The sequence below is a fragment of the Bactrocera neohumeralis genome, unplaced genomic scaffold (assembly GCF_024586455.1).
Source record: "Bactrocera neohumeralis isolate Rockhampton unplaced genomic scaffold, APGP_CSIRO_Bneo_wtdbg2-racon-allhic-juicebox.fasta_v2 cluster11, whole genome shotgun sequence".
Lineage (NCBI taxonomy): Eukaryota > Metazoa > Arthropoda > Insecta > Diptera > Tephritidae > Bactrocera > Bactrocera neohumeralis.
The window spans coordinates 24,701,774-24,729,622 of record NW_026089624.1 but is presented as its reverse complement, the minus strand read 5'-3'; the positions used below and the strand labels follow the sequence as shown (position 1 = coordinate 24,729,622).

At 36.5% G+C, this 27,849-nt stretch overlaps 1 protein-coding gene across 2 annotated transcripts in view; it reads right to left on the bottom strand.

Annotated features, from left to right (window-relative positions):
• Window positions 1-639: 639 nt before the first annotated feature.
• The window catches only part of LOC126766117 (RNA-binding protein MEX3B), a 110,741-nt gene continuing 83,531 nt past the window's right edge, over window positions 640-27,849 (bottom strand). For both annotated transcript variants that reach the window (XM_050483953.1, XM_050483954.1), the window contains one exon: window positions 640-3,012. In XM_050483953.1, the coding sequence (XP_050339910.1) occupies window positions 1,280-3,012 (1,733 nt within the window). In that variant the 3' untranslated portion in view covers window positions 640-1,279. The remainder of the gene's footprint in view (window positions 3,013-27,849) is intronic.

Genomic DNA, 27,849 nt, shown 5'->3' with positions numbered 1-27,849 from the left:
TAATGCCAGTATTTACTTCAGCTGGAACTGATCAGCACGATCACACTCTGAGGCAGAACCCGCACAATTGATACATTGTCACTCCCATATTTGCTTTCTGTAAATATGAGAAACATTTAGCAAGTCTGCATAATCTGATTAAGATACGTTTGTTACAATTAGGAGGCACACTTCACCTACTGTTGCCGTTATAATCGAAGCAATCATACTAAAAAAAAGAAAGGCCAACACTGTGATATTGAAGAAGATCGTAAAAGAAGCAGAGGATACTTTAATTTCAAGGAGGAGCGTAGTTAACATCAGTGGTCGTACAAACGGTAAATACCCGAAAGGTGCTAAGTATGCGTCAACAAGTCAACGCATGACAGCAACTTCCGAACGATATCTAATTTCATACCCATCGATTTGATGTCAATGTATTTGCAAGCTTGGTAGAAAAAAAAGCAATTTCGGAAGTCAGATTACACCAAATGTCTTTGCGGTCACGCGGCTGCAACTACTAGTTTTTAGGGAAGTCAGGCATTAAGGCGTAGTCGCCGCAAAAATGAATTGTTATGATTAGTTGTAAGAACTCACACAACGAATACGGATGTACTTGCTTACCAAGTTAAATAAATTGTGAATTAAATCGAAACAAACTCGTTTTGTTAATTTATATTTCGATATATATTTTTATACATATTCTACATAAGTAAAATCATAAATACAACTAGACTTAAAAATGTACGATAAGTGTCTATGACATTCTTATTTATTTGTGTGTAAGTGATTCTCAATTATGTTTGACAAAATTTTCGACCTCGCACCTTAATTACTCATACAAAGGTTGTAACTTTTAATCGATTACTGTCTTTTTTTTTTATGCATGAGGGATATATTATTTTTTCATATAATGCTATTAACTGATACATACAGGAGCCTTATACTTTACATAAAAATATAATTTCAAATATAAAAATATACTTTTAAGTGTCGTTATTCAAGCGCGTACAAATTCTAGTATATTATTAAAATGTCTAATAATTTTTATGGATGAATTATTATGTAGGAAATGATTTATTGGGTCATTCAGTTACAGTTAATTTTTCGTATGTATGTACGATGCCGCGCTTGGTTATGTACCATAAATGCATAACTGTATCAATTGACAAAATTTGTTGAGATTCGTAAAGGGAATCGCTCTTAATAATTTATAGATTTTAATGGGTCACATATAATTTTAATAAATATTTGAATTAATCTAATTATTCTCATTTACTGTTTTTCTGCGTGTACATTCTTATGCTAGTATACGCATAGCATGATAAACGCTTAAACTGCAAACGGGACAAACTGCATCCCCTAGTTCACAAATGCAATTGGCACATTCCATACAGAACATATTGTGACCGCATGGAACCAAAACAGCAGTTATTTTCTTACTCTTACAGATCAAACAATCCCGTCGTTGATTTGCCGAATTGTTAACTGGACATTCTATTACATCCTTACTTTTAAATTGGGGTTGCTGTAATACATTTTTAATATTATCTGTCTCGTGATGTGATTCGTTTATTATGTTATTCATGCCAATGTTGTTTAGGTGGGTTTGTGTAGAAATATCGCCCAAAAGTGAATCAGTCGGACTTATTGAAGTTGACGGGGAACAATGAGACCCTGTTAATGTTGCCAATGGCGGAGGTAAAGTCCAAATATTTGGGGAATCTCCGATTCCTTCATCCTTATCAAGGGAATCACCTAAACTTTTCCAAATATTAATAAGTTCTGGTCGGCTGCTACTACCACAACCACTGTTATTTGCACTTTTCGATGACGCAGTTGATGAAGCCGATGAACAAGACCGAGCCATACCAGTCAACACACTAGTGTTTTGTGTACCCGAGTTACTATACTTAATATGAGTCAAACCACTTGTACTCGTGTTGTTTGAAGCAGTAGAATTGTTTGCAATATTAATTGTTTGTATATAACAACCAAGGTTGCCAAAAAGCATTGGCTGATTCTTTTGTGAAGGTTGCAACTGATGGTTTACACTAGAAATAGACTGTGACGGTGTAAACATGTTGTGCTGCTTTTGCAGAGATGATGGATGATTAAGATGATCTACATCTGTAAGGATGTTAGACTCACTTGCTTTCTTCAAATTAGCATTATTAGTTGGAAAATTTATGTAATCAGGAATTTGGTGCGTCCAGTTAAAATTTTGGAACTGTATGTTATCAGCCTGTAAAAGTTTCATATAAGACTCTTTATCTATGGAATTATTTTCCAAGCAGTTGATATTAAAATTTATTTTATTTGTGTATGGCGTTTCTGACACTTTAGCACCTATTTCTTCTTCGCATTCTAGAGTATTTCGCATGCGATCGGCTTTATAAAGAGACACAAGTAAATCGGAATCTATTGAGGGGTCATTTAGGATTTGGCTTAAAAGATTCAAGCTGTGAACGGCTAGTACATCATTTGTCGAACCTGACAGTATAACAGAACTGTTGTTATTCCCACCACACGTGGATAAAGTTCCTGTGCGAAGAGCAATATGAGCTTCAATTTGTTTACGTGCTGATTCAACGTTGTCAGGCAAACCAGTCACTTCAAATATTGGTTCTTTATCACGAGATGGTGTAACAATATATGTCTGTGTCTGATGCTGAATATGTTTAATAGTTGCGCCTTTGGGACCTACCACTAAACCAACAACTCGATAGGGCACTCTGACCTGTTTGGTCACCTGACCTGGTATAGACTGTGGGCCGGGCGGTATCTTCCTGAAGTCAATTGATCCACAATTATTTCCATCCACACTATCATTAACTATTTCACAGCTGTTGTCGGATAATGGCTTGCGTGTAGCACGTATTAAGCTAAAATGTTCTGCCGCAGATAATATTTCTCGCTTAGCTTTCGCTACATCTTCCTTACGACCAGTAACTACAAAGACTGGTTCTTCACCACGTACTGGTGTTTTTATGTAAGTATTCGTCTTTGCGCGAAGTGCTTTGATTTTACAGCCTGAAATGAGAATTAATTACATGACAAGAAATGCGATTATTTGTGTTTAATATAGATTGGGGTTTATTTAAATATTTGTATATACCTAATATATAATAAGAATGCACCCTATTAATAACAAGAATAGTGTGCTAAATTCTTCTCGCTTTCAAAATTCTGATTTCTGTTGGCGAAGTGTGACTTATTTGATATAAACTACTTTAGGTAGGTAAGTAGGAGCCCAGTTGTCTTTCGGGCTCAATTAGCACAGGCTGTGCTATTTTGATGCACTAGTCGTAGATTATTTGCTATCACGTTTCACCTTCTCTTTCAAACCATTTTGAGGTTTCGATGAAGCTACTTATGTCCGATATGCTTTTTGTAGACATCCATTCACGATTTGGTGCTTGATGGATTCCAAGTGTTCTGTGTCTGTGACAGGGCTAGGCATTCACAGAGAAAATGGAAAATTGTTTCCTTGTTCCCTATTATTTCGCAGCCTCGGCAGATGTTTTTGTAGCGCATACCCATTTTGGACGCATGTTCTCCAAATGGCCAGTGCCCTGTTATGGTGGCTGTTACTCTGTAGATAGTTTTCCTGGACCTATTTAATATGTCTTTAGTTCATTTCTTGTCATATATTAGCCATAATCGTTTAGTTATCGGAAAACACTCCCGTGCCTACTCCGCAGTCCATTTTGAACCCGTCGGTATAGACTGAGATGGTATCTTCTTCTCCTATCCTCTGCCCTTTCGTCTAGAGGGTGTCCCCACCTGGAAGTATCTATTGAAATCCACCATTGGGAGAATGTAGTCTGATTTATTAACGTTGAGTTGGTTTAGGATATCACTATGTCCATAGTTCTGCTGATTCCAACCACCCAATTCAGTTAATGCAGATCTACATCAAGCGCGTCAGTCGGACATGACTTGATTGCACCAGTAACACCAACACATGCTGCTTTTTGTATTCTATTTAATTTCCTAATCCTTGTATTGTTTCTTTAGCGCTGGCCACCATACCAGAGCTCCATATGTAAGTATAGGACTTATGACAGCGGTATACATCCACTTGATTATACTAGGTTCACGACCCCAACTCTTGCTGACGATTCTCTTGCAAGTGTAGTGGGCCATGTAAGCTTTATTTATTCTTTTTATACCCTGACCAGGGTATATTAAGTTTGCCACGAAGTTTTCAACACCCAGAAGGAAGCGTCGGAGACCCTACAAAGTATATATGTATGTATATACTATTTATATCAGTATGTTAAGCTGAGTCGATTTAGCCATGTTCGCCTGTCTGTCTGTACGTCTGTATCAGAGAACTGCAACGAGTAATAAACTTTTGTTTATACTTAAGTACTGATCCGTTACTCTGTCTGATTCTGCCAGTTCAGTTCATGTACACGAAGCGAACTGTTTTCTTCAAATCAGCGATAGAGAACAACTTTGTATCAATAGCGATCGGCTTATACCTGATTTGTTTATGAACGTTCGTATCAGCAGAAAATACCCAAAGTGATGCAAACTCATGCTTCAATGATTGAAATGATCGACAGCGTTCGGTTTGTATATCATCTCCTAAACACTGATTTTCTCTAGTGCACTTCTGTTCTATTTCAACTACATATGTTTGTATATACCGGGTGATTTTTTAAGAGCTTGATAACTTTTTTTTTAAAAAAAACGCATAAAATTTGCAAAATCTCATCGGTTCTTTATTTGAAACGTTAGATTGGTTCATGACATTTACTTTTTGAAGATAATTTCATTTAAATGTTGACCGCGGCTGCGTCTTAGGTGGTCCATTCGGAAAGTCCAATTTTGGGCAACTTTTTCGAGCATTTCGGCCGGAATAGCCCGAATTTCTTCGGAAATGTTGTCTTCCAAAGCTGGAATAGTTGCTGGCTTATTTCTGTAGACTTTAGACTTGACGTAGCCCCACAAAAAATAGTCTAAAGGCGTTAAATCGCATGATCTTGGTGGCCAACTGCCCATGCATCCCGAAAAATGCACTGTTTGGTGTGGTTTGTACGCTGGTGGAATCATTGGACCGTATTTTTTCAAAGATGCTGTTGGACGCAACGTTACGGTGAATGGCGATCGCTATCGTTCGATGCTAACAAACTTTTTGTTGCCAAAAATGGAAGAACTGAACTTGGTTGACATGTGGTTTCAACAAGATGGCGCTACATGCCACACAGCTCGCGATTCTATGGCCATTTTGAGGGAAAACTTCGGAGAACAATTCATCTCAAGAAATGGACCCGTAAGTTGGCCACCAAGATCATGCGATTTAACGCCTTTAGACTATTTTTTGTGGGGCTACGTCAAGTCTAAAGTCTACAGAAATAAGCCAGAAACTATTCCAGCTTTGGAAGACAACATTTCCGACGAAATTCGGGCTATTCCGGCCGAAATGCTCGAAAAGTTGCCCAAAATTGGACTTTCCGAATGGACCACCTAAGACGCAGCCGCGGTCAACATTTAAATGAAATTATCTTCAAAAAGTAAATGTCATGAACCAATCTAACGTTTCAAATAAAGAACCGATGAGATTTTGCAAATTTTATGCGTTTTTTTTTAAAAAAAAGTTATCAAGCTCTTAAAAAATCACCCGATACATGTATGTATGTATATATATATATGTTATATGTAAAATGGAAATTCCATCGAGTACATACATACATACAAATGTATGTATATATGTATGTATGTACATATGTACGTATTCGATGCAATTTCCATTGTTTACGCTTCGAAAATTTGTAACACGCGCACATTTCAAAGCTGATACATTTTTTGCCACACATGATTCAAATCAGTGACATGATACGATTGCAACCGAAGCCAGCCATACGTTTACACGATCGTGATTGCCGAAGAACAGATTGTTCGAGTTGCATCAGGTGAGTTGACGCTGGCAGATACACGAATTGATTAACAATGTTGTCTATGCTGAACTGAATTGATTTGATTGTGTTTTTGGCACGACTGTTTGTTCTGATTTTATCATACTCGTTGCAGCTCTCTGGTCTGTATATATACGAACTAGTCCGACTGTTTTAAAGATATCGTTTGGAAATTTTGCAAACGTCATTTTCTCTTCAAGAAACCGCTCATTTGTCGGAACTGCCGATATCGGACCACTACAACATACAGCTGCCATACACACTGAACGATCGTAATCAAGTTCTTGTATGGAAAACTTTCACATATGACAATGTATCTTCACAAAAGTTGGCACAGGTTATTTTCTAAGGCAACAATGTAATCTCCGAACAAATTGTTCAGATCGGTTAACTATAGCATATAGCTGTCATACAAACTGTATGATCCGAATCAAATGCTTGCATGGGAAACTTACTCATTTGACGATATATCATCACGAAATTTGGTATGAGCTATTGTTCATAAAAATAATGTAATATCGGAAAAAATTGTTCAGATCGGCTCACTATAGCGTAAAGCTGCCATACAAACCGAACCATCGGAATCAAGGGCTTGTATGGAAAACTTTCGCATTTGACATATATACATATATATGTATATATAGCATATAGCTTCCATACAAACTGAACACATAGTTACTAAAAGAAATGCACTTGTGAAGGGTGTAATAGCTTCGATTCAGCCGAAGTTAACGTTTTTTCTTGTTTCTATATTATATTCAGGACAGTTTGGTGTCAATCTCCACCCCCACGTATTTAGCTGTGGGGGAAAGAGAGAGTATTGTACCGTTTAGTAGGGGAAGTTGAACTGGGGGATTTTGGTTCTGCTTGTGAATAGCATCATTACCGTTTTAAGTTCTTAGCTCATAGGTTTAACCTGCGTAGTGCTCTTTCTATAATCTCACTGACTGTTGAAGTGAACATGCCGGATACCAACAACACTATATCTGCATATGCACTGCTTTCACCCCTCCACCGTTTAGTTGGAGTAGTATTTCATTCAGCGCTACAACCCATAGAAACGGGGAGAGGACCCCTCCTTGAGGAGTCCCTCTACTCACATAACTTGTTTGTGATGCCGTTTGATGCTATAATCTTCCTATTCTTAAGCATCGATTGTATCCATCTTCACACCATGTCATCTATGCTGCCATGTGTCAGAGAATTAATGATAGCGCTTACTTATATATTATTAAAGGCTCCCTCTATATCAAGAAATGCAGCCATGGTGTATTGTTTGTGGTGTAGCGATTTTTCAATTACACTTATCACTTCGTGAGGGGCAGTTTCGGTTGATCGGCCCTTTATGTACGCATATTGGGACCTCGATAACTTATCCGCTATGATTGTTCTTATATGTAAGTCCATTAGCTTTTCTAGTACCTTCAGCATAAAGGATGTGAGGCTTATAGGTCTAAAATCCTTGGCATTATCGTGTGTTCTTTTGGAAGAAACACCACCTTAATTCTTTTCCAACTTCTTGGGATGTAAGACAGTTGAATGCTTGCTTTGTATATATTTTCAAGCTTTAGAACCATTGGTTCTTCCAGCTTTTGCAGCATTATGGGCATAATCTCGTCTGGACCTGCCGCTTTAAATTGTGGAAAACTATTCATGGCGTATTTATTCTTACTTTTGTCTACTATCTGGCCTCGGTAAATAGCTGTGTTTGCCGGTGGTTCTGGTTAAACCGCCGTTATAGGCGTTTGCTGACTCCCAGGGAAATACGTTTTAATAAGTGCCTCCAGAGATTCTTTTACAGAGGAGGTCCAAGCATTCCCTTCCGCCTTCATGTAGGCAGTATTGATATGTTCTTTGGATAGCATTTTACTCAGCCTTGCGGTTTCTCTGCAACTTTCTATCGATGTGCAGAACGATCGCCATGAGTCAGTTTTAGCTTTCCTGACTGCTTTTTTGTATCTTTTCATGATATCTTTATATGCATAGTTGCAAGATTTCGGTTCTAAAACTCTCATCTAAAGCCCACTGTGCATATAGAAACTATTTTAAATTCATTCAATGTATTTCAAAGATGTTCAGCTTAAGGTTCTATAATACTTCGCTTTTTTGTAAGCTTGTTTTTGGTCATAACTACTATTATTACTTGCCTGATTCATTAAGAGCACAACATTTGAAATTGAAAATTTAGAAATGGAACTACCTTGTTTACAATGATTACAATTAGTATTATTCACTTTCAGATTTTGTGGTCCGCTTAAAATTGAGTGTAAGCTAGACAGTAGGTCACTCAGGATATTCATGACATATGGTACTAATAGTATTTATTATTTTATTATATTTTTATCGGTCTCAGTCAAAATCAGTCCCGAAAGAACCTTTATAACAAGATTTTGTTAGCATTTGTTGAAAGGCTTATTATAATAGAAATTGAAATTTGCGTATTTCGAATCTAACAACTTTTGACTTCCTGTCTGCCTTATTCTATGTAAATTTATAAATATCTGTGTACAAAACAGCGACGTTTTTTTATACAGAAGTTAACAACATACCCGCGTAAGTGCCAACTATGGTCACATTATACAAAAAAACACTAGAAACTCCTTCCTCCTGTCATATCAATCAGCAACGCAATCATTGCAGAAGCGTCGACTTAATGAGAACAATTACAGCCTTCCACATGTTTGTTTAAACATATTCTTCTATTCTCTGCTCTTCAAAGCTTGGATTATTAAATACATCTATTGTAAAATGCTAACCACTTCAAATGGTTTTAAGTTCTACTCCCACTGTTTTTAAGGCCACCTATTTGCGGAAGAAGATCCCATTACTAAATTATTTACAAAAATCATCATGTACCCAGAAAGACGGTCGAGCATTACGAAACGAATTTGTCATCTTTACACTAACAAGGAGATTAATATTATATTCAAATTGAAAAACTTCCATCCGTAAATAGAGATGCTTTTTGTATTTTTATCTTAATTTTCAATACTCTCATCTGCTGATGCACTGTTTTTGCATTTCGTAAATTATATGTATATTTTAAATAAAAACTCGGTATATCCGTTATATATATATGTATATAATTTTAATAAACTAATGACGGTAAAAAAAAAATAAAATAGAAATATTTGCCATTTAAATTAAAACAACTTATAATAAAATAAATATTTAAGTTGTAGCAATGAAAGAAAATGATTTTAATTACTCACATAAAAACTAATTAAGTTTATTTCAGTAATATTGCATTTTATTGCACATATTTCACACTTCACCATTTTGGCACGATTTTGATTACTTTGGCGGTTGGGTAAAACAAACGAATTTTGGAATAAATGGAGTATGTGCTGTTAGCGGAGAATGGAGTCATGTGTAGAAGTTCACGCAAGTGAGGAAAGTTCTCTGATCGCCATTCACTTCGGAGCCGCCAGAAACGGTTCTCTTACATATGGCTCAAGCAGCTCACAACTTTCGGTCTTTGACCAAGTATCCTCGGGGTAGCCTAAGAACATCCGTTTGAAGGCGAGCTAAAGTTAGAAGGCGACACATCCCCTCCACAGGGTTTTGCGCTGGGTTTGGGACCCGCCACGTAAAAAACAGTACGAATGAAAACTAAACCACAGCCTCGGATGAGAGACCTCCTTTTGATGACGACACTGGCAAACGAAATAAGGACTACGAAATGAGGGCATGCACCTGGAATTCCGGTCCCTTAATTGGGAAGGTGCCGCTGCACTGCTGGTTGATGTCCTCGTTAGTGTGAAGCCTGACATCACCGCCGACCAAGAAATGCGATGGATGGGACAAGGACTGAGGCTAGTAGGTCCTTGTGGCATTTACTACCGTGGCTATATAAAGGAGCGCAAATTTGGTGTGGGATTCGTGGTGGGAGAGAGACTCCGTCGTGAGTACTGTCATTTACCCCGGTGGATGAACGTCTAGCCAAAGTCCGCATCAAAGCGAAGTTCTTCAACATATCGTTGATTTGCGCCCACGCCCCGACGGAAGAGAAAAGATGAAGAAGAGATGTGACCAAAGATGCCTTATATGAGCTCTTGGAGCGCATCTGTGAGAATTGCCCCCGCCAAGATAGCAAAATTGTGCTTGGCGACTTTAACGCCAGGGTGGGCAAATAAGGTATCCTTGCCACTACGGTCTGTAAATTCCGCCTCCACGACGAAACATACCCAAATGGATCGAGGCTGATCGACCTCGCCGGGACCCGAAATATGGTTATCTTTGGTACTAGATTTCAGCATAAGAAAATTGATCAAGCCACGCTATCTCCGGATAGAAAAACCACCAACAAGATCAATCTACTCGACTTTCACTCTTGCTCTCTGCGAGCACTCGTCAACAACTCGGTATAAGGGAACTGTGCGACGGCATTTCAAATTTCTAACGTTCAGCTGCAATCGAATCCATTGGTTTACGGAAAATGAAAAAGAACAGCTGGTACGACGAGGAGTGTGCGTGCGTTCCGAGGTCCTAATATCGACTCGGACCACTACCTTGTTGCAGATAAGATACGCACCCGCCTCTGTGCAGCAAAAAACACGCCTCAACAAACACAAGGAAGGTTCGACGTCGAGAAGATGAAATCACAACAGATAGCCGAACGAATTTCTACTCGACTTGCACTCCTGCTCTCTGAGGGCACTCATCAGCAATTCCGTGCAAATGAAACCATTGATTCTCGGAAAACGCAAACAACAGCTGGTACGACGACAAGTGTCCTCATGTAGCGGAGAGAAAACAGATTGTTCACCTCGCTAAGTTCCAATCAAACACGTGTGGGATGGGATAGATGCCGAGAGCTAAAGTGAGATGTGAGACGCATTTGCGCTCAAAAAAGAGAGACGCATCATCTCTTCGTCGATTTCAAAGCTGCTTTTGACAGCACGAAAAGAAGCTGGCTTTATGCCGCGATGTCTAAATATGGTATACCCGTAAAACTGTTACGGCTGTGTAAGCTGATGTTGAGAAACACCAAAAGATCTGTCAGGATCTGGAAGGACCTCTGCCCGCCGTTCGATACCAAATGAGGTTTCAGACAAGGCGACTCCCTGTCGTGCGACTTTTTAGTTTACTCCTGGAGAAACTGAATAGAGAAAGTACAATCTTCTAAAAGAGTGTACAACGCCTGGCATACGCCGATATCAGTAGATATAACCTTTTTTAGCTGGGACAAAGAAGCGAAGCAAATTGGTCTGGTAATAAAAGAGCGCAAGGCGAAATTTTCCCGTCATCAAACTAACAGTCGTCGCACCCTCGACTTAGCTCCTACGTCGCTGTTGATAGTCATAACTTCGAAGTCCTAGATAATTCGTTTATTTTGGAACCAGGATTACCTTCTTCCATAGGTGCTACTTCTAACTGAGTAGGCAATTGAGAAGTAAAGTCCTCTCTCGACGAACAAAACCCAAACTCTATAAATCACTCATTATTCCGGTCCTGCTATAAGATGCAGAGGCATGACGATGACAACATCGAATGAGTCCACGCTACGAGTTTTCGTGAGAGAGATTCTGAGTAAGATTTATGGTTCTTTGCGCATTGACCACGACGAATATCGCATTCGATGGAACGCTGAGCTGTATGAGATATACGACGACATTCACATATGTAGTTCAGCGAATTAAAAGAAAGCAGTTACGCTAGCTAGGTGGCCTGACCGCACTTGGTATCTATTTCTGTGACTATCAGTAAGGTACAAGGTCAAACAATGCCAATTTGTGTGTTCGAGTAGATAATACGATCTACCTGTCAAAATTGATGAAAATTGAAAGCCATGACATAGGCTGCAAGCAACTTAATAATCATTAATAATTTCAAGATGCTGTTCTCATAAAAACTGCTAAAAATTCTTAAAAAAATTTGCACGAATTTAATGATTTACTGCACTTTATACTTCTATTCATGAATATAACGAAATATTCAAATTCCCGAAATGTCATTTGTTTGCATAACTATGTCATCAGCTGCATTGACTTGATCTAGAACAGTCTTTTCCAAAGTGGGCGATAACGCCACCTTGTGGGCGCTGCAGGTGTCAAGTAGGGCGGTAAGAGACCCAGAAAGAAAATGGGGGCGTTGTGTAGAGGCCTGGGGGGTGATTTGTAATTTTATTTAGCTAGGAGGCCCCTTAGACAACGACTGCATGAGCTCTCGACTCTCAACAACAACTTGTGAACATCAACTAATATGAATTAAAAGATTGCTCAAACTCGGTTCTATATTTCTCTTCGCGTAGTTCATATCATCTGTCCTATTTTATTGAACATAGAAAAATGAAAATCATGTCAATCGGTCGCTCCGTTTCATAATGAAAGTAGACACAAACAAACAAATAAAAAGGCAACAGACACACTTTCGCATTTTAATAGTTATTAGTACTCGTAGATATCTATCATGTTTTAACAAGTTTTTAATAAAAAACTCAAATTGTGCATTCCCGTATCAATCGGCTGGTTCATTGAATACTTGTTCGGACTTGTTCGAATGAGATAATCGAGTTAATGCATGTTTGTTTTATTCCTGTCGGTGGGTGCTGCTTAAGCATTCCTATATAAGCAATGTAATATTTATTTTATTTTCATTTGTGGTTTTGCGCGCAATAGATGAGCAGTACTTACATACGCCTCCTTTACACTACTCGCGAAGTTGAACGTATTTCTCAAAGCAAAACAATGTCGGAAGTAAAAAAGAAGAGACGGCAATACTGTGCGGAATATATTAAATTCGGATTCATTGAAAATCCCACAAACCCATCCTCGCCTTTGTGTATTCTATGTCTAAAAACATTTTTGGATGAAGCCTTCAAGACTGCACGATCATTTGAATAAAATGCATCCAGATAAGAGAGACAAGAATGTAGCATATTTTCAAGACCTAGAGAAGAAGCATAATACTCAGCCAAGTGTAGCAAAACTATTTTCGGCGGCTGCTAAGCACGATGACGACGGACTTCGAGCTTCGTACAATATCTCTTTGTTAATTGCTCAAAAAGGCAAACCACATAACTTTGGAGAAGAGTAAATATTGCCAGCAATAAATGAAGTAATAACTAATGTGCCTCATAAACCGGCCGCAGATATTATCCGAAAAATTCCTTTGAGTAATAATTCTGTGCAAAGACGAATTGATGAAATGGCTGAAAACATTGAAGAATCATTGTGCGATCACCTGAGGCCAAGTCAATTTTCAATTCAGCTCGATGAGTCCACTTTACCAACTAATGAAGCATTGTTGTTGTCTTACGTAAGTTTTATTAAAGATGAGAAAATATGTAACTTCTTCAACCTGCTTCTGGAGAAAATAGTTCGAGCTGCAGAACTAAATAGAGAAGGTACCATCTTCTATAAGAGTGTACAGCTGCTGGCGTATGCCGATGATATCGATATCATCGGCCTCAACACCCGCACCGTTAATTCTGATTTCTCCAGGCTAGACAAGGAAGCACAGAAAATGGGTCTGGCAGTGAATGAGGGCAAAACGAAATATCTCCTGTCATCAAACAAACAGTCGTCGCACTAGGCTCTCACGTCACTGTTGACAGTCATAACTTTGAAGGCGTAGATAATTTCGTCTATCTTGGAACCAGCGTAAACACCACCAACAATGTCAGCCTAGAAATCCAACGCAGGATAACTCTTGCCAACAGGTGCTACTTCGGACTGAGTAGGCAATTGAGAAGCAAAGTCCTCTCTCGACGAACAAAAACCAAACTCTATAAGTCGCTCATAATTCCCGTCCTGCTATATGGTGCAGAGGCTTGGGCGATGACAACAACCGATGAGTCGACGTTACGAGTTTTCGAGAGAAAAATTCTGCGAAAGATTTATGGTCCTTTGCGTATTGGCCACGGCGAATATCGCATTCGATGGAACGATGAACTGTATGAGATATACGACGACATTGACATAGTTCAGCGAATTAAAAGACAGCGGCTACGCTGGCTAGGTAAGCGGTGTCTACGCCAATTAAGAAGAAGAAGAAGAGAAAATATGTGAAGAACTATTATTGGAAAAGTTTTGCGATGAGAAAGAAATTCCTTTGAAAAATATTATTTCAGTTGCTACGGATGGCGTTCCGGCTATGACAGGGTGCCATAAAGGCTTCATAGCGTACTTAAAAAATAAAATTCCAGATGTCCTTGGTGTACATTGCGTTATTCATAGACAACATTTAGTTGCTAGAAACTTAAGTGAAAAACTATTTCAATCACGGCAATATGTCATCAAAGCAGTCAATAAAATCCGCAACAGCTCTTCGAATGAAAGATTATTTCATCAGCTTTGTGTTACTAATGACGAGGATTTCAATCGTTTGTTGTTTCATACTGAAGTTCGTTGGCTATCAAGAGGCAATTGTCTGACTCGATTCTACAACCTGTTTGACTCTGTTATAGAGTTCTTGGAAACTAAAGATACAGAATTTCAAGGCAAGCTCATAACATCAAAGAATGATATAGCTTACATGACAGACCTGTATAAATTGTTCAACGACATGAATCTCCAACTGCAAGGCGATAAACTAAATTTAATTAAAACAAAAAACGTCGTTGCTGCTTTCGCAGCCAAACTGCTTCTACACAAAAAGAATCTGGGCAGACGTGAGTTTCAAAATTTTCCAAATTTATCAGTATCATTCAGTAACGACGAATTGTTTGCCTACTGCCAACATTTGGAAAACCTCCACATTGACTTTACCGAACGATACCAGGAAATTCGGACCATCGTCATATTTGTGTGAACGTGGATTTAGTGCTGTGACAACACCGCTTACTAAAAAGAGAAATCGTTTGCTTCTTACCGAACGTGGCGACTTGCGACTGTTCTTGAGTAAATTGGAACCTGATATTAACAAACTTATTAAACAGCATCAGATTCATCCTTCAGATTAGTTTTTATATAAGGATCGATTATTTTAGTTTAATTTTTAACAAAAGATTCTCTGTTTTATTACTATAAAGTTGCGTTTCAATAATCATTCTTATTGGCAGGTGGAGCCCGTAAGAGTTAACTTGAGACCTAAGCGCCGTTGTATGTTACCTACTGCGCTCAGGTTTCAAGTTGCGTGTTATAGAAAAAGTTTCGTTTAGAATTCTCCGTTAATATACATATATAGGTCACAATAATTAATTAATTTAATTTGAAGTTATAGTGGTTTTTAAATAGGTGAAAAAATGGGGGCGCTAAAAAATATTAATTCTCAAAGTGGGCAGTAGACAAAATAAGTTTGGGAACCACTGATCTAGAACTTGAACCACGACTAGAATGGAACAATTGATATCAAAAGTGAGAGTGTGGTAGCAAAAAAATTGTGAGTGTATTGCAACTTAAAACCAATTTCTTGATCGTTCGGGTATTGTTACTTTGGAGTATACATTAAGATTTAAATATAAATATTGACATTACGATAAATTAAATTTTTGTAAATTAAAAAAAATGCATACATATTATAAAATAATTTGTGTTTCAACTCTTCCACCTTTATTTAAAAAAAGTTTAAATTTTTATTTAAAACAACTCCTATACTTGTATTTCACTTTGCTCATAGTTAGTATACCTACCCCTCCATCGCCCACTGATTATTGGAAGTATGGCAAATATAACAAACATGTAATGACGTAACACAACATTTTAATGAAAATTTTCATCGAAACGGTCCAGATTGTAACAGTTTATTAAAAATGTTAAGCTATTCATATAAAAGACTCGTGTCTTTTTTCTAGCCGACAATGTATGTCGAGTCTCTTAGTGTTAATATTTTTTCTATAGTATGCATATAAGTATTGGTTATAATTATTACGCCATTTTACGAATTGTAGTTTATAAATTCTTTACTTTAGATATACATATATGTATATATATTTCGATGTTTCTTATTTATTTCAGTTTTTTTCTTTACATGTTTTTATTGTTCTTATTAAGTTTTTATATATTTTTAAAAAATAACGGAAATTAAATCCGATTTTCCTATGTATAAGAGCAGTAAATAATATAAGTTTTAGTCTGCTTGTTAGTAAATAACAAGGCATACATATAAGAACTCATATATATTTTTATTCAATAGTAAACTATTAAATAATTCTACTCTAGTTATTATTTGACAAAATTACTATATAACAATATATGATAATAAAATATAATTATGTATAAAACTAAATAATATTTAAATTAACACATTGTGTAATGAAAATATAGACAAAATGTAAGTAATGAGATGGATAGTCAGTTTTTATATCGTGAGAACTCTAATGCATGATGTGTACATTAATATATACCATATTTTGTATGACTTAGGACTTATATTGTTATTTTATTGTTTGATACAATAATATCATATTCTCAGTTTTTAAAACATATGTCTTCCTCATTTCTATATATCGCACCCTAAATACAAAAGGGTCACAAAACTGAGTTTTTTGCATAAATTAATTCAGAGTACACATCTCTAACTACTGCAAAAATTTCGTTCACATAACTATCTTCTTTAGCTGGAAAAATACAGTTATGTCTATTTTTATGTCAAGTGTGTTGCTTTTGCACGATCAACTAAAGGGAATTATTTTTAGTTGCGTTAATGTGCTTAGCTGATTACTTTTATTACACATAAAGAGTTTTATTTTGAGTTCTGCCTCTATAACTGTAAAAAGTGATAAATTTCGTGGTATATTATTTTGCATTGTGCCTATTTAGTTGTGAAAAGTGAGTTCAATTAACAGTATTTATTTATGTGCTTTCTTTGATTAAATAATCGTGAGGGCCGTAAGTTTTATATTTTTTTTTTATTTTAAAGTAGAAAAAAGAATTAAATGTTTTTGTAAAATCTTAAATTATTTGCAATACAAAATTTAATTTTTAGTTGTGACCCCTTTGATGAAAATGTCTTGCCCAAACCTTGAACATTACTCAAACACAATGGAAACAGATTGTAGTGTGCCTTGTCACAATGATGATAGTAGCACTAATGCATTTAGTGCCTCAGGGAGTGATTTTTGTGTGACCGGAAAAAGCAGAAGAATACTCAGAAGAAGAAGGAAAAGAAGATATAAAAAGATTAAGTAAGAAGAGAACACTTTCTAGATATACATATCAAAACAAGAAACAACAGAAACAAAAATATTTAAGAAATTCTGGAGCCTCTTATACATCACTTTCCAAGTCGAAAAAAGAAGTAAATGCCAGGTGTATAAGGACACCCTGCGGAGCAAAGTGCCGACTTCGATGCAATGAACTAATTTCCGAATCGATGCGCCTTGAAATATTAAAAAAATATTGGGGTTGCAGTGACTTGCAAAGACAGAGAGAGTTTATAGCCAGGCATATGAAAGAAATTAAACCGAAATACAGATACACCTGTACAGATGGGCTTCGCAAACTTAATAATGACTACGACTACAAAGAATCTCGTGAAGCTGAAAATTTGGAGTTTGGGAGTAAAATTATGTTTTATCGAATATTCAACACAGAATTCAACATTGCTTTTTTCAAACCAAAGAAAGATCAATGCGATGTCTGCGACTCTTTCCTAAATGCTGATGAAAATGGAAAAAGAGATTTGGTGCAAGCTTACAACACACACCACGAATAAAAGGAGCTATGCAGAACCGAAAAAGATAGAGATAAGAATAAAAGCAATGTAGCTGTGTATGACTCACAGGCTGTTTTACCATTGCCAAAAGGCTTTACCTCTTGTTTTTACTATAAAAGTAAAATTAACTGTTACAATTTTACCGTAAGTGACCTCAGGGCCAAATATGTAGAATGTTTTTTTTGGACTGAAGTACAAAGAAAACGTGGGAGTAATGAGATCGGCACCTGTGTGCTTTTATATATCGAAAATCTGGTACAAAAGGCAAAAAATTCTCAAGATTTAGATATAATTTTTTATTCCGATAACTGCTGTGGACAGCAAAAAAATAAGTACATTCTTTCAATGTATGCATATGTTGTACATAAGTATAATCTGAAAAGTATTACGCATAAATACCTTATTAAAGGTCATTCTCAAAATGAAGGAGACAATGTGCACAGCGTTATTGAGAAGCAAGTAAAAAGGCATTTAAGTAGTAATCCCATTTATACGCCAGACCAATAAACAAGTCTAATAGCAACTGCAAAAAAGACTGGTCCCCCATATAAAGTTCGAGAATTGTCATATGAAGCGTTTTATGATTTAAAGTATCTTCAAGAAGAGTGGGGCCACAATTTTTCTACAAATAAAGACAATCAGAAAGTTATATGGCGTGATATTAAAGTTCTCCAAGTCAATAAAGAAACCCCACATTCATTTTTTTATAAAACATCTTATAAAGCCTTGGAGTTGTATCAAGTAAGAATTGAGAAGCATAATACAAATTGCTTTACTTTATTTCGCTGTTTTTAAAAACATTAAACATTTTTTTAGCAATAATATTTTTAGTTATGTGCTATTTATTCGGGAAGGCTATCGCTTCCACAAATAAAGCAAAAGGACATAAAGGAACTGGTGGTTAAAAAACATATCCAAAAAAACTTTTATGAGTCATATTACAAATATTTATTTATTACATAGTTTCAATGGCATTTAAAAACGTAAACTTTGAAGATTTTCTTTTTTAATATAATGAACTATTTTGATTTCTACTTTGTGCTACTTTGATACATATGTGTTATTGAAATGAATAAAGCTTTATTTCAAAATAGAAATATTTAAATAAAAACATACATTTCATCACTTCTGTGATTTTCTTATTATTCTTATTCTTCTATTATGTCGGCGGTTAGGAAACTTATAAAATCAGTTAAAAAGGCTCAACTTAAGATAACATCACTAGTTAATCGAAAAAATTTCAGTTAAAGAGTCATAAATCAAAATTTTGTTTTATTTTCGCAAACATAATATAAAATTGAAAATAATATAGAGGAACCTTCTTCAATGTTGTATATTTTCATGATGGCACAATATTTTCTTTAAATATTGCAATCATTTTTACATAAAACGATTTTCGTCTCTCCTGAAAATCTTAGTATTTTGAGTTGTGACCCTTTTGTATTTAGGCTGCGATATATTTAATTATGTACATATATGCATAGCTATGTATGTACGTATACTTATACATATATATATTGCATGAACCGTGTATTCAAACACTTCGAGAAAAATAAAAAGTTCACGTTATGCATAACTGTGTATACAAGATATTAATGGCGCATTTAACAGTTTGATCTTACAACGGTATTATAAATACATAAATTTCATGTAATGCGGCAAAAAATTAGCCATGTAAGTCTTTCTGTTTGTTTCATACAAATATGCGTTATTTTATAATACTTAATTAAAGATATGATAGTATATAAAAATTATGCATGTGAAAACCTAACCTAATTTATTCTAACTTTTTTTTTTACTTTTAAGACTTTTATTTGATCAGTAATAAGTCGTTTCTAACTTTAGTATTTTGTATATACTATGATTTAGTATGATTTTTTACAATATAAAATACTACAACAGACAATAGCAACTTTTAAAGCTTAACGCAGAAAAAGCGGCAAAATTAAAAGCTCGGCTCAGTGATCAGATATAATCAGAATTCAACATTAATATTATATATGTAGATGCAGGCCTTGTTTAAAAAATTAAATAAAACTAATTCGAATAGTTTATCGTGTTATTAGCATAAAACGAACCATATGGAAGAAATTAAAGTTAAAGTTATCTGAAAGACTTTTTAGCAGGAAACTTAAACTGGGAATCAGTTTAATGTAAAGTTGACCATATATATAAGAAAGAGTAGGCACACTGTTTCTGAAAGGTTAAAGAGAAGAGTAAGTATAGTAGAGTGATCGGCAGCCCATAGCCCGCGGGCACCCTCTGAGCGAGCTTTCAGGCATGCGAAATTATTACACCATAGAAATGAAGCTGCATTCTGACAGAGATAAAGAGATGCCCAACTCTCCTGTCATTGGAAATGAGAGAGCCGCTCACCTACCCAACTTTGACAGTTGACTGGATCTGGTAGCTTTTGACGTTTCGCAACTGGAAGAAAAGAGAATTGAAATCCCTCAAAAATAATATTAGAATGGAGGATTTCGTAACGGTCATCGTTTCATCAAAAAAAAGAATCAGTGTAAAGTGGTAAGTAATAAGCGCAATAGTGAAATTTGTGCAATGAATATATCACTGAAAATAAAAGGATAATGCAAATATCAACGTAAGTAGCCTTTAAGTAATTTGCGTACATAATTAAATATTAAAACACAATTTAATTTGCATTGTGGGCCGCAAGCAGGGAAATACTATTTTTAACAGTCACCGACTAAACCTCGTACTGAGCAGTTGAGTTAGCGTCTTTCTTTGAGTTTATAGCTTTTCATATAGCTCTCTTTTGGTGTTCTTTTTTTTTTTGCACTACGGTCTGCTTACTTAAGTAACGCGATTAATACTTATTTGAAGTGAGAAATATAATCCAATACTTATATCAGTGTATTATAATTTTTCCACTATGTCCCCGGCGGGCTTCCAGTTCGGGGACAACAGGTTTGCTGCGCTGGCCCAAGGTCCCCAACCAAAACGTAAAAAATCGTATCAAAAACTGCAAGATGCTTTTCCTGACTTACCGCCAATAAAAAGTGATGACCCAAAATATATAGTGATTAAATCCGACGAGAATTCTACACCCCTTTCGAAGGTTTCTTGTTTTCGTGTTTACAATGCCTTACTTACCGTGAGCAAAGATATAAACAAAAAAAGTGAATTACGCGACGGCAGCCTATTACTGCTAGTGAAAAATAAGCAAGTAGCAGAAAAGTTTATAAAAACGAAATATCTTTTCAACATTGGCGCTGTTAGCGCTAGCTATCATCAACATCTTAATTGTAGCAAAGGCACCATTTATGCACCGTTTTTAAACGATATGCCTGAAAGCGAAATAATAGAAGGACTGAGTTCTTACGAAGTTTCCGCGGTTTATAAGTTCACTCGCAAAGTTGAAGGTGTCATAAAGCCTACTGGTGTTATGCTAATATCATTCAACAGTTATTCCCTTCCAAACAAAATAAACATCGAATGGAAGATGACCTCTGTGCGACCGTACGTGCCTAATCCAATGCGCTGCAGGTCATGCCAAAAATTGGGTCATACGCAAAAACATTGTAAGGGTTCCTCAACATGCGAAATTTGCAATTTCCCTTCTCCACACGATAATGACTGCATCCGAGTTATGTGTGCGAATTGTTCTGGCGAGCATCGTTCTTCGGACTATACGTGTCCAAAGTATATGCAAACCAAAGAAATTTTAAAAATAAATACACTAGAAAAGTGCAGTATGCACGAAGCCCTTAAAAAGTATAGAGAAAATACTTCCCTCCCTTCCCTCACTGCTAGCTTTGCACATGTGCTTCAACCTACAAAAGAGGTATCCTCTGTATCCAACACACCAACAAAAATTTCAGCCATCAACAATTGATTGTGTTCAAAGTGTACGGACGTGTTTTTGAATTCGCTCCGTGATTCTAATTTTTGCAATAAGTAAGCAAACAAAAATAATAAATAAAAACAAACAAACAAATAATAAAACAGTGCACACAAACTTTGAATAATAAACATTAACAAATAGTGCACAAAACAAATATATAAAAACAAAAAACAAAACAAAAAACAAACAATTATGAGTGCTTCGCAGCCTCAACCGCAAAACCGTAGGCATTCCTTAAATGCCTACTTCAGTTTTGTCGAGCCAACAACAGCAACTCCTGGCAAAAACAAATGTAACGGCGATGATGAGTCATCGCATCGATCAGACGAAAGAGAGACTAAGCAAGCGCAGTCAGCAGAAGCAGCAGTAAACAGCAATCGGGCAACAACAAATCCACTGACAGCAGCCACTATGCAGCCAGCAAGCACCCGGACAGCGAAGGAAAATAAAATGCAAGGTGAGAATGTACCAAGCAAAAAAGGGCCATCAGTTCAGACTGGTATTGATCGCTACATTAATGTAAAAAGGAAATTGAGTCCTATTAAAACAGCGGTCAATACCAAAAAATTTCAAGCAAACGCGCCAAACACCAAAAAGCCAGAAATTCTTAATGGCAACAGATTTGCCTTATTAAGCAAAGGGCCTAACGACGAAGCAAAGGGTACCACCACGGTCGTGAATGCCAAACCCCTCCAATCTATTTGCGTGAGCGTAGCTCAAATGCGCTTGTTTCAAAAATGAGCAATATAATAGGCACAAACAATTTCCACATTGTGCCTTTGAAAAAAGGTAACATAGATGAAACAAAAATTCAAACATACACTGAAAAAAGTTTCATGGAAATTGTAAAATTCCTATCAAATGATAACAAGAATTACTACTCTTACCAACTGAAGAGCTCAAAAGGCCTAGTTGTTGTCATAAAAGGTATAGAGTCTTCGGTAGACTCTAACGATGTTAGAGAAGCACTAGAAGAAGGTGGTTTTAGCATTAAATCAGTAGTAAATATTTTTAACAAGAACAAAGTCCCACAACCAATGTTCAAAATAGAATTGATGCCAGATTCCAACAAATTAAAGAAAAATGAAATACACCCGATTTACAATTTAAAATATCTTCTCCATCGCAGAATCACCGTTGAGGAACCACACAAGAGAAATGGTCCAGTACAATGTACAAACTGCCAAGAGTATGGACACACGAAAGCATATTGCACTCTACGAAGTGTATGTGTAGTATGTGGTGATCTACATCCAACTTCAAAATGTACCCTTAAAAAAGAGGATTTAAATAAAAAATGCAGCAATTGTGGAGGAAATCACACTGCTAACTACAGGGGTTGCCCTGTATACAAAGATTTAAAATCGAAGTTGTCACAGGGCATCCAAGCACGTCGTAACCAAATGATGAATATTCCATCTAATGAAAATATTAAAATCCCCGTCCAAATTTCAAAACCAGTAAATCTTAAGGACAATACTACACAAGGGAGTTATGCAAACGTGGTGAAAGGCAATACTACACAAATGCAATTGCCCCAAAACCAACCAAATGGAAGCGTTGAAACTATGATTTTAAACCTCACCCAATGTATGACACAATTTATGGCTTCAATGCAAAATATGATTCAAGAGGTAATCAAATCACAAAACCAAATGTTGCAAACTTTTTTAAGTAAAAAATGAGTGTATTGAACATTTGTTTATGGAATGCTAACGGTGTTAACCAACATAAATTGGAACTCATTAGATTTCTGGATGAAAAAGTATCGATGTAATGCTATTGTCAGAAACTCATCTTACGAACAAAAACAATTTCTTTATACCGGGATTTAGACTCTATGTTACAAACCACCCAGATGGAAAGGCACATGGAGGAACAGCAGTGTTGGTTAGAAAACGGTTAAATCACCACACATCAGAATCTTATGCCACCGCGCAATTACAAGCTACAACAATAACTATTAAAAATCGCTGCGGGGACTTAAATCTGACGGCCATATACTGCCCACCTCGGTTTAAAATTACAGACATCCAATTCAAAGACTTTTTTGGAACACTAGGCCATAGATTTATAGCAGGTGGAGATTACAATGCAAAGCACACATATTGGGGCTCACGGCTAATTAATCCGAAAGGACGACAGCTGTATCAGACTATTATAAATAGGCACAATAACCTTGACATAATATCTCCTGGTAAGCCGACATATTGGCCTAGTGATCGTAAAAAAATACCAGATTTAATTGATTTTGCTGTAATCAAAAATATAGGTAAATCGCTTATAACAGCTGATACAAGTACTGATCTATCTTCTGATCACTCTCCTGTACTAATAAAGTTATGTGAACAACCCATATTCGTTAATCCAAAAGTAGGTTTGACTTCTTATAAAACGAATTGGCTAAAATATAAAAAAAAAATACGTGAGTAGCCACATTAATGTTGAGTACAAAATAAATACAGGTAGAGATATCGACGAAAGCATAGAAGAACTCAATGACATAATAACTAAAGCAGCTGTCTTAGCAACACCAAACAAAAACTATAAGCCGCTTGGTGCCAGAAAAATTACTAACAGAGAAATAGAAAAGCTTGTAAACGAAAAAAGGCGTGCAAGGCGTGAATGGCAGATAAGTCGCTCCCCTTCCACTCAGCTTCAATTGAAATCAGCTGCACGTAAACTAAAAAAAGCGCTTAAACGTGAGGAAGAATCCAATACCGAAATGTATATAAAGAAGCTGTGTCCAAATTCAAGCAAGCAAAATTCTCTTTGGAAAGCCCAAAAGTCCCTGAAGCCGCCAACTAACTCCAACATGCCTATACGAGACATGGGCGGAAATTGGGCTCGAAGTGACGAGGAAAAGGCTAATTGTTTTGCAAATTACCTAGAAAAGGTATTTCAACCAAATTGCCCAAAGAACAACTTCGAGTTGTCCAGCTTACCCAACACAGTTAACGAGTCACTCGAGTCTTTTAAGACTTCACCTACTGAAATTATTAGAATAATAAAAGAACTTAAACCAAAAAAGTCACCAGGACATGATAATATTACCCCAAAAATGCTAATTGAGTTACCAAATATTGCTGTAGAAGTGCTCTCTTCGCTCTTCAGTGCAATTCTTAATCTCGGATACTATCCTATTTCATGGAAAAAGTCGCAGATTATCTTGATAGATAAACCTGGGAAAGACTTAACACAGCCGTCTTCATACAGACCAATCAGTCTTCTACCCTGTCTTTCTAAAATATTTGAAAAAGTGTTACTATCAAAGATGTCTCCTTTCCTCCACGAAAAAAATATAATACCAACGCACCAATTCGGGTTTCGTGAAAAACATAGCACGATAGAGCAAGTAAATAGAATTACTAACGAAATAAGAAAAGCATTTGAGCAAAGAGAGTACTGTTCAGCTTTATTTCTAGACGTGGCTCAGGCGTTTGATAAGGTGTGGCATGAAGGCCTTTTGTATAAGATTAAAAACATTGTACCTTTAGAATTGTATAAAACATTGGAGTCTTATTTAAAAAATAGACAATTTATGGTAAAAGTGGGAGATTTCATATCTGACGAACGACAGATAAGGGCTGGTGTACCCCAGGGTAGTGTTTTAGGCCCAACTCTATACATCATATATACTGCAGATCTTCCTACAGCTAATAATATATTGACCTCAACTTTTGCGGATGACACAGCTTTAGTGAGCCGTAACAAATGCCACATAATAGCATCAAGAATATTAGCCGAGCACTTAAGGCCTGTCGAAGAATGGCTAGCCAACTGGCGTATAAATGTAAATGAACAAAAATGCAAGCATGTTACGTTTTCACTAAGACCTAAAATGTGTCCGGCAGTAAAAATGAACAATATTCTAGTACCCCAAGCGAACGACGTAACTTATCTTGGTATTCACCTAGATAGAAGACTTACGTGGAGAAAACACATATCTAGTAAAATAACTTGCATGAAGATAAGAGCTGCAAATTTAAATTGGCTTTTAAATAAAAACTCTAAACTTAGCCTAGACAACAAAGTGCTTTTATATAATGCGGCCATAAAGCCGATTTGGATGTATGGCATTCAACTGTGGGGTACGACCTGTGCAACTAATATTGATATAATACAAAGGTTCCAATCAAAAATGCTTAGAACAATCACGTGTTCACCATGGTACATGCGTAATGAAAATATCCATAAAGACCTTGGTATTTCTATGGTAAAGAAAGAAGTAGAAGACAGCAGAATTAAATATATATCTAAACTCCGAGATCACCCAAACCCTTTGGCTAATGCTTTGGTACATTCCTGCGATCAAACACGCCTTAAAAGAAGAGATATGCCTGCGTACTAAGGAGCAACGTATCACCAAAACAGCTCAAACACTTGCTTGAGCTTGTCTAGTTTTTAAATAGATTTAAGATTTTAAAACTTATTGTTAGGCTTTTAAAACAAAAAGCGGATTCAATAAATAAAAAAGATATTGCAAAAAAAAAAAAAAAAAAAAAAAAAAACAATTCCACAAAATCTAAAACTACTCATAGAATTGCCGACAATGACTTGCCTAGTACATCAAAACAAACCGCAGAGGTCACCTCTGCACCCAACTCATCAATAAACTCTTTAACTAAAAAAAATCACTCATCAAACGCCAACAACAAACATATTTCCATCAACAAGCCTGCATCGATCAGTTCAGACTACAACAACGTCTCACATTCAGCTAAAAATATCAGCGACAACTGTACCCAACAAGCCTCTTTCTTAAATCCCAAACTTTTCAGTCCAACAACAGCCTCCCTCATTTCTAACTTAAACAACTCCTTAAACTCGCTTAATAAATATACTGACTTCAACAACACTACTACCAACACTACCGTGCAGTCTAATCCACCTAATCACGAAAATCTCTTTCCAACAACAAGCAATGCCAACGAGATTAAATACTCTACTCAACATGCTGAACAAATAGAAATTGACTCTGAATAAATACGCTTAGCCTTTACTCTCTTTTGAACTAGTACTCAATTGGTGACACTCAGCTTCAACTGACTGCTCATACGAGTTGATATTCTAGCTCTCTTCTGTTTCCCTTTTTCTTTTTTCCTACATAGATCTTATGATTCCATTATTGCAATGGAATTTAAACGGCTACACTAATAATTACAATGAGCTTCAATTATTAATACAAGATCATTCCCCAGCTATTATACTCTTAAATGAAACTCACATCTCTTTCAACTCGTCGGCTTTTACTCCTAAGCAGTACATTGGCATTTTTCACAATCTTCCACATATTAGCACAGGTAAAAGAGGTATTGCGATTCTTATAAGAAGAGATATTCCACACAAAATTAATGCCATTCAATCCAACTTGCTGGCTATGTCGATCGAAATTATCTTAGTTGAAAAAATCACCATTATCTGCACCTATATTGCACCAGATGAACTTTTTACCAGTACAGACATCCTGCAATTAATCAACCAAGCTTCTACTCCTTTAATTTTCGCTGGTGATTTTAATGCATGGAGTCCATTATGGGTGTCTCCAATAGCTAACAAGAGGGGCAAATGCATTGAAGACGTTTACTTTCCTCTAACTTAATATGTTTGAATAACGGATCCGCGACACACTTTTCCACTCACTCCACTTTTTCCCATGTAGATCTTACAATGTGCACCGACACACTTGCCACAGAGTGCGAATGGAGTATACTCGATCACCTGCATGGAAGCGATCACTTCCCCATTGTACTAAAATTGCACCTAGGTTCAACAACTAAAAACCACAAAATAAATAAGGTATTCAAAACTGATTACGCTGATTGGGAGAAGTTTCAGACACATTGCGAGATAAATGGCAATAATACCCCAATATCTGACAACCCTAACCAAGAAAGTGCGAGGTTAACAAAAATTATCCGTTCAGCAGCGAATGTTAGCATTCCTCATACGAAGCAAGCAGCAAGTTCAAAGAATGTTCCTTGGTGGAATAAAGAAATCGCTGAATTGCGGGCAAAAAACAGACAGCTTGGTATGAATGCAAACGCGCTCGATCACTAGTCAACTTAATATCTTTCAAGAAAGCCAATGCTCTTTTCCGTCGTTCCGCGAAACAGGCCAAGCGTAAATGTTTTCAGGATTTCACAAGCAAAATAAATCCTTCGTCTAGTCCTAAGTTAATATGGAACGCTTTAAAAAACTTTCTGGAGTGCCTATAAATCTAACCATTCAATGCGTTAAGGGGCCAACAGGTTTGGTAATCAATCCATCCGATATTTCCGAGTTATTTGCAAACCACTATTCTGAAACAAGCTCAGATATTTCATTCAGCACACAGTTTCAAACCTCTAAAACCACCACACTGTCCGACACTTCCTACTCTGTCTCCCCTCTTTCTTTTTCTACTAAACAAATAGAAACCAGCATTTCACTGTCTGAATTCGAGTTCGTTGCATCTACCGTTAAGGGTAAGTCCCCGGG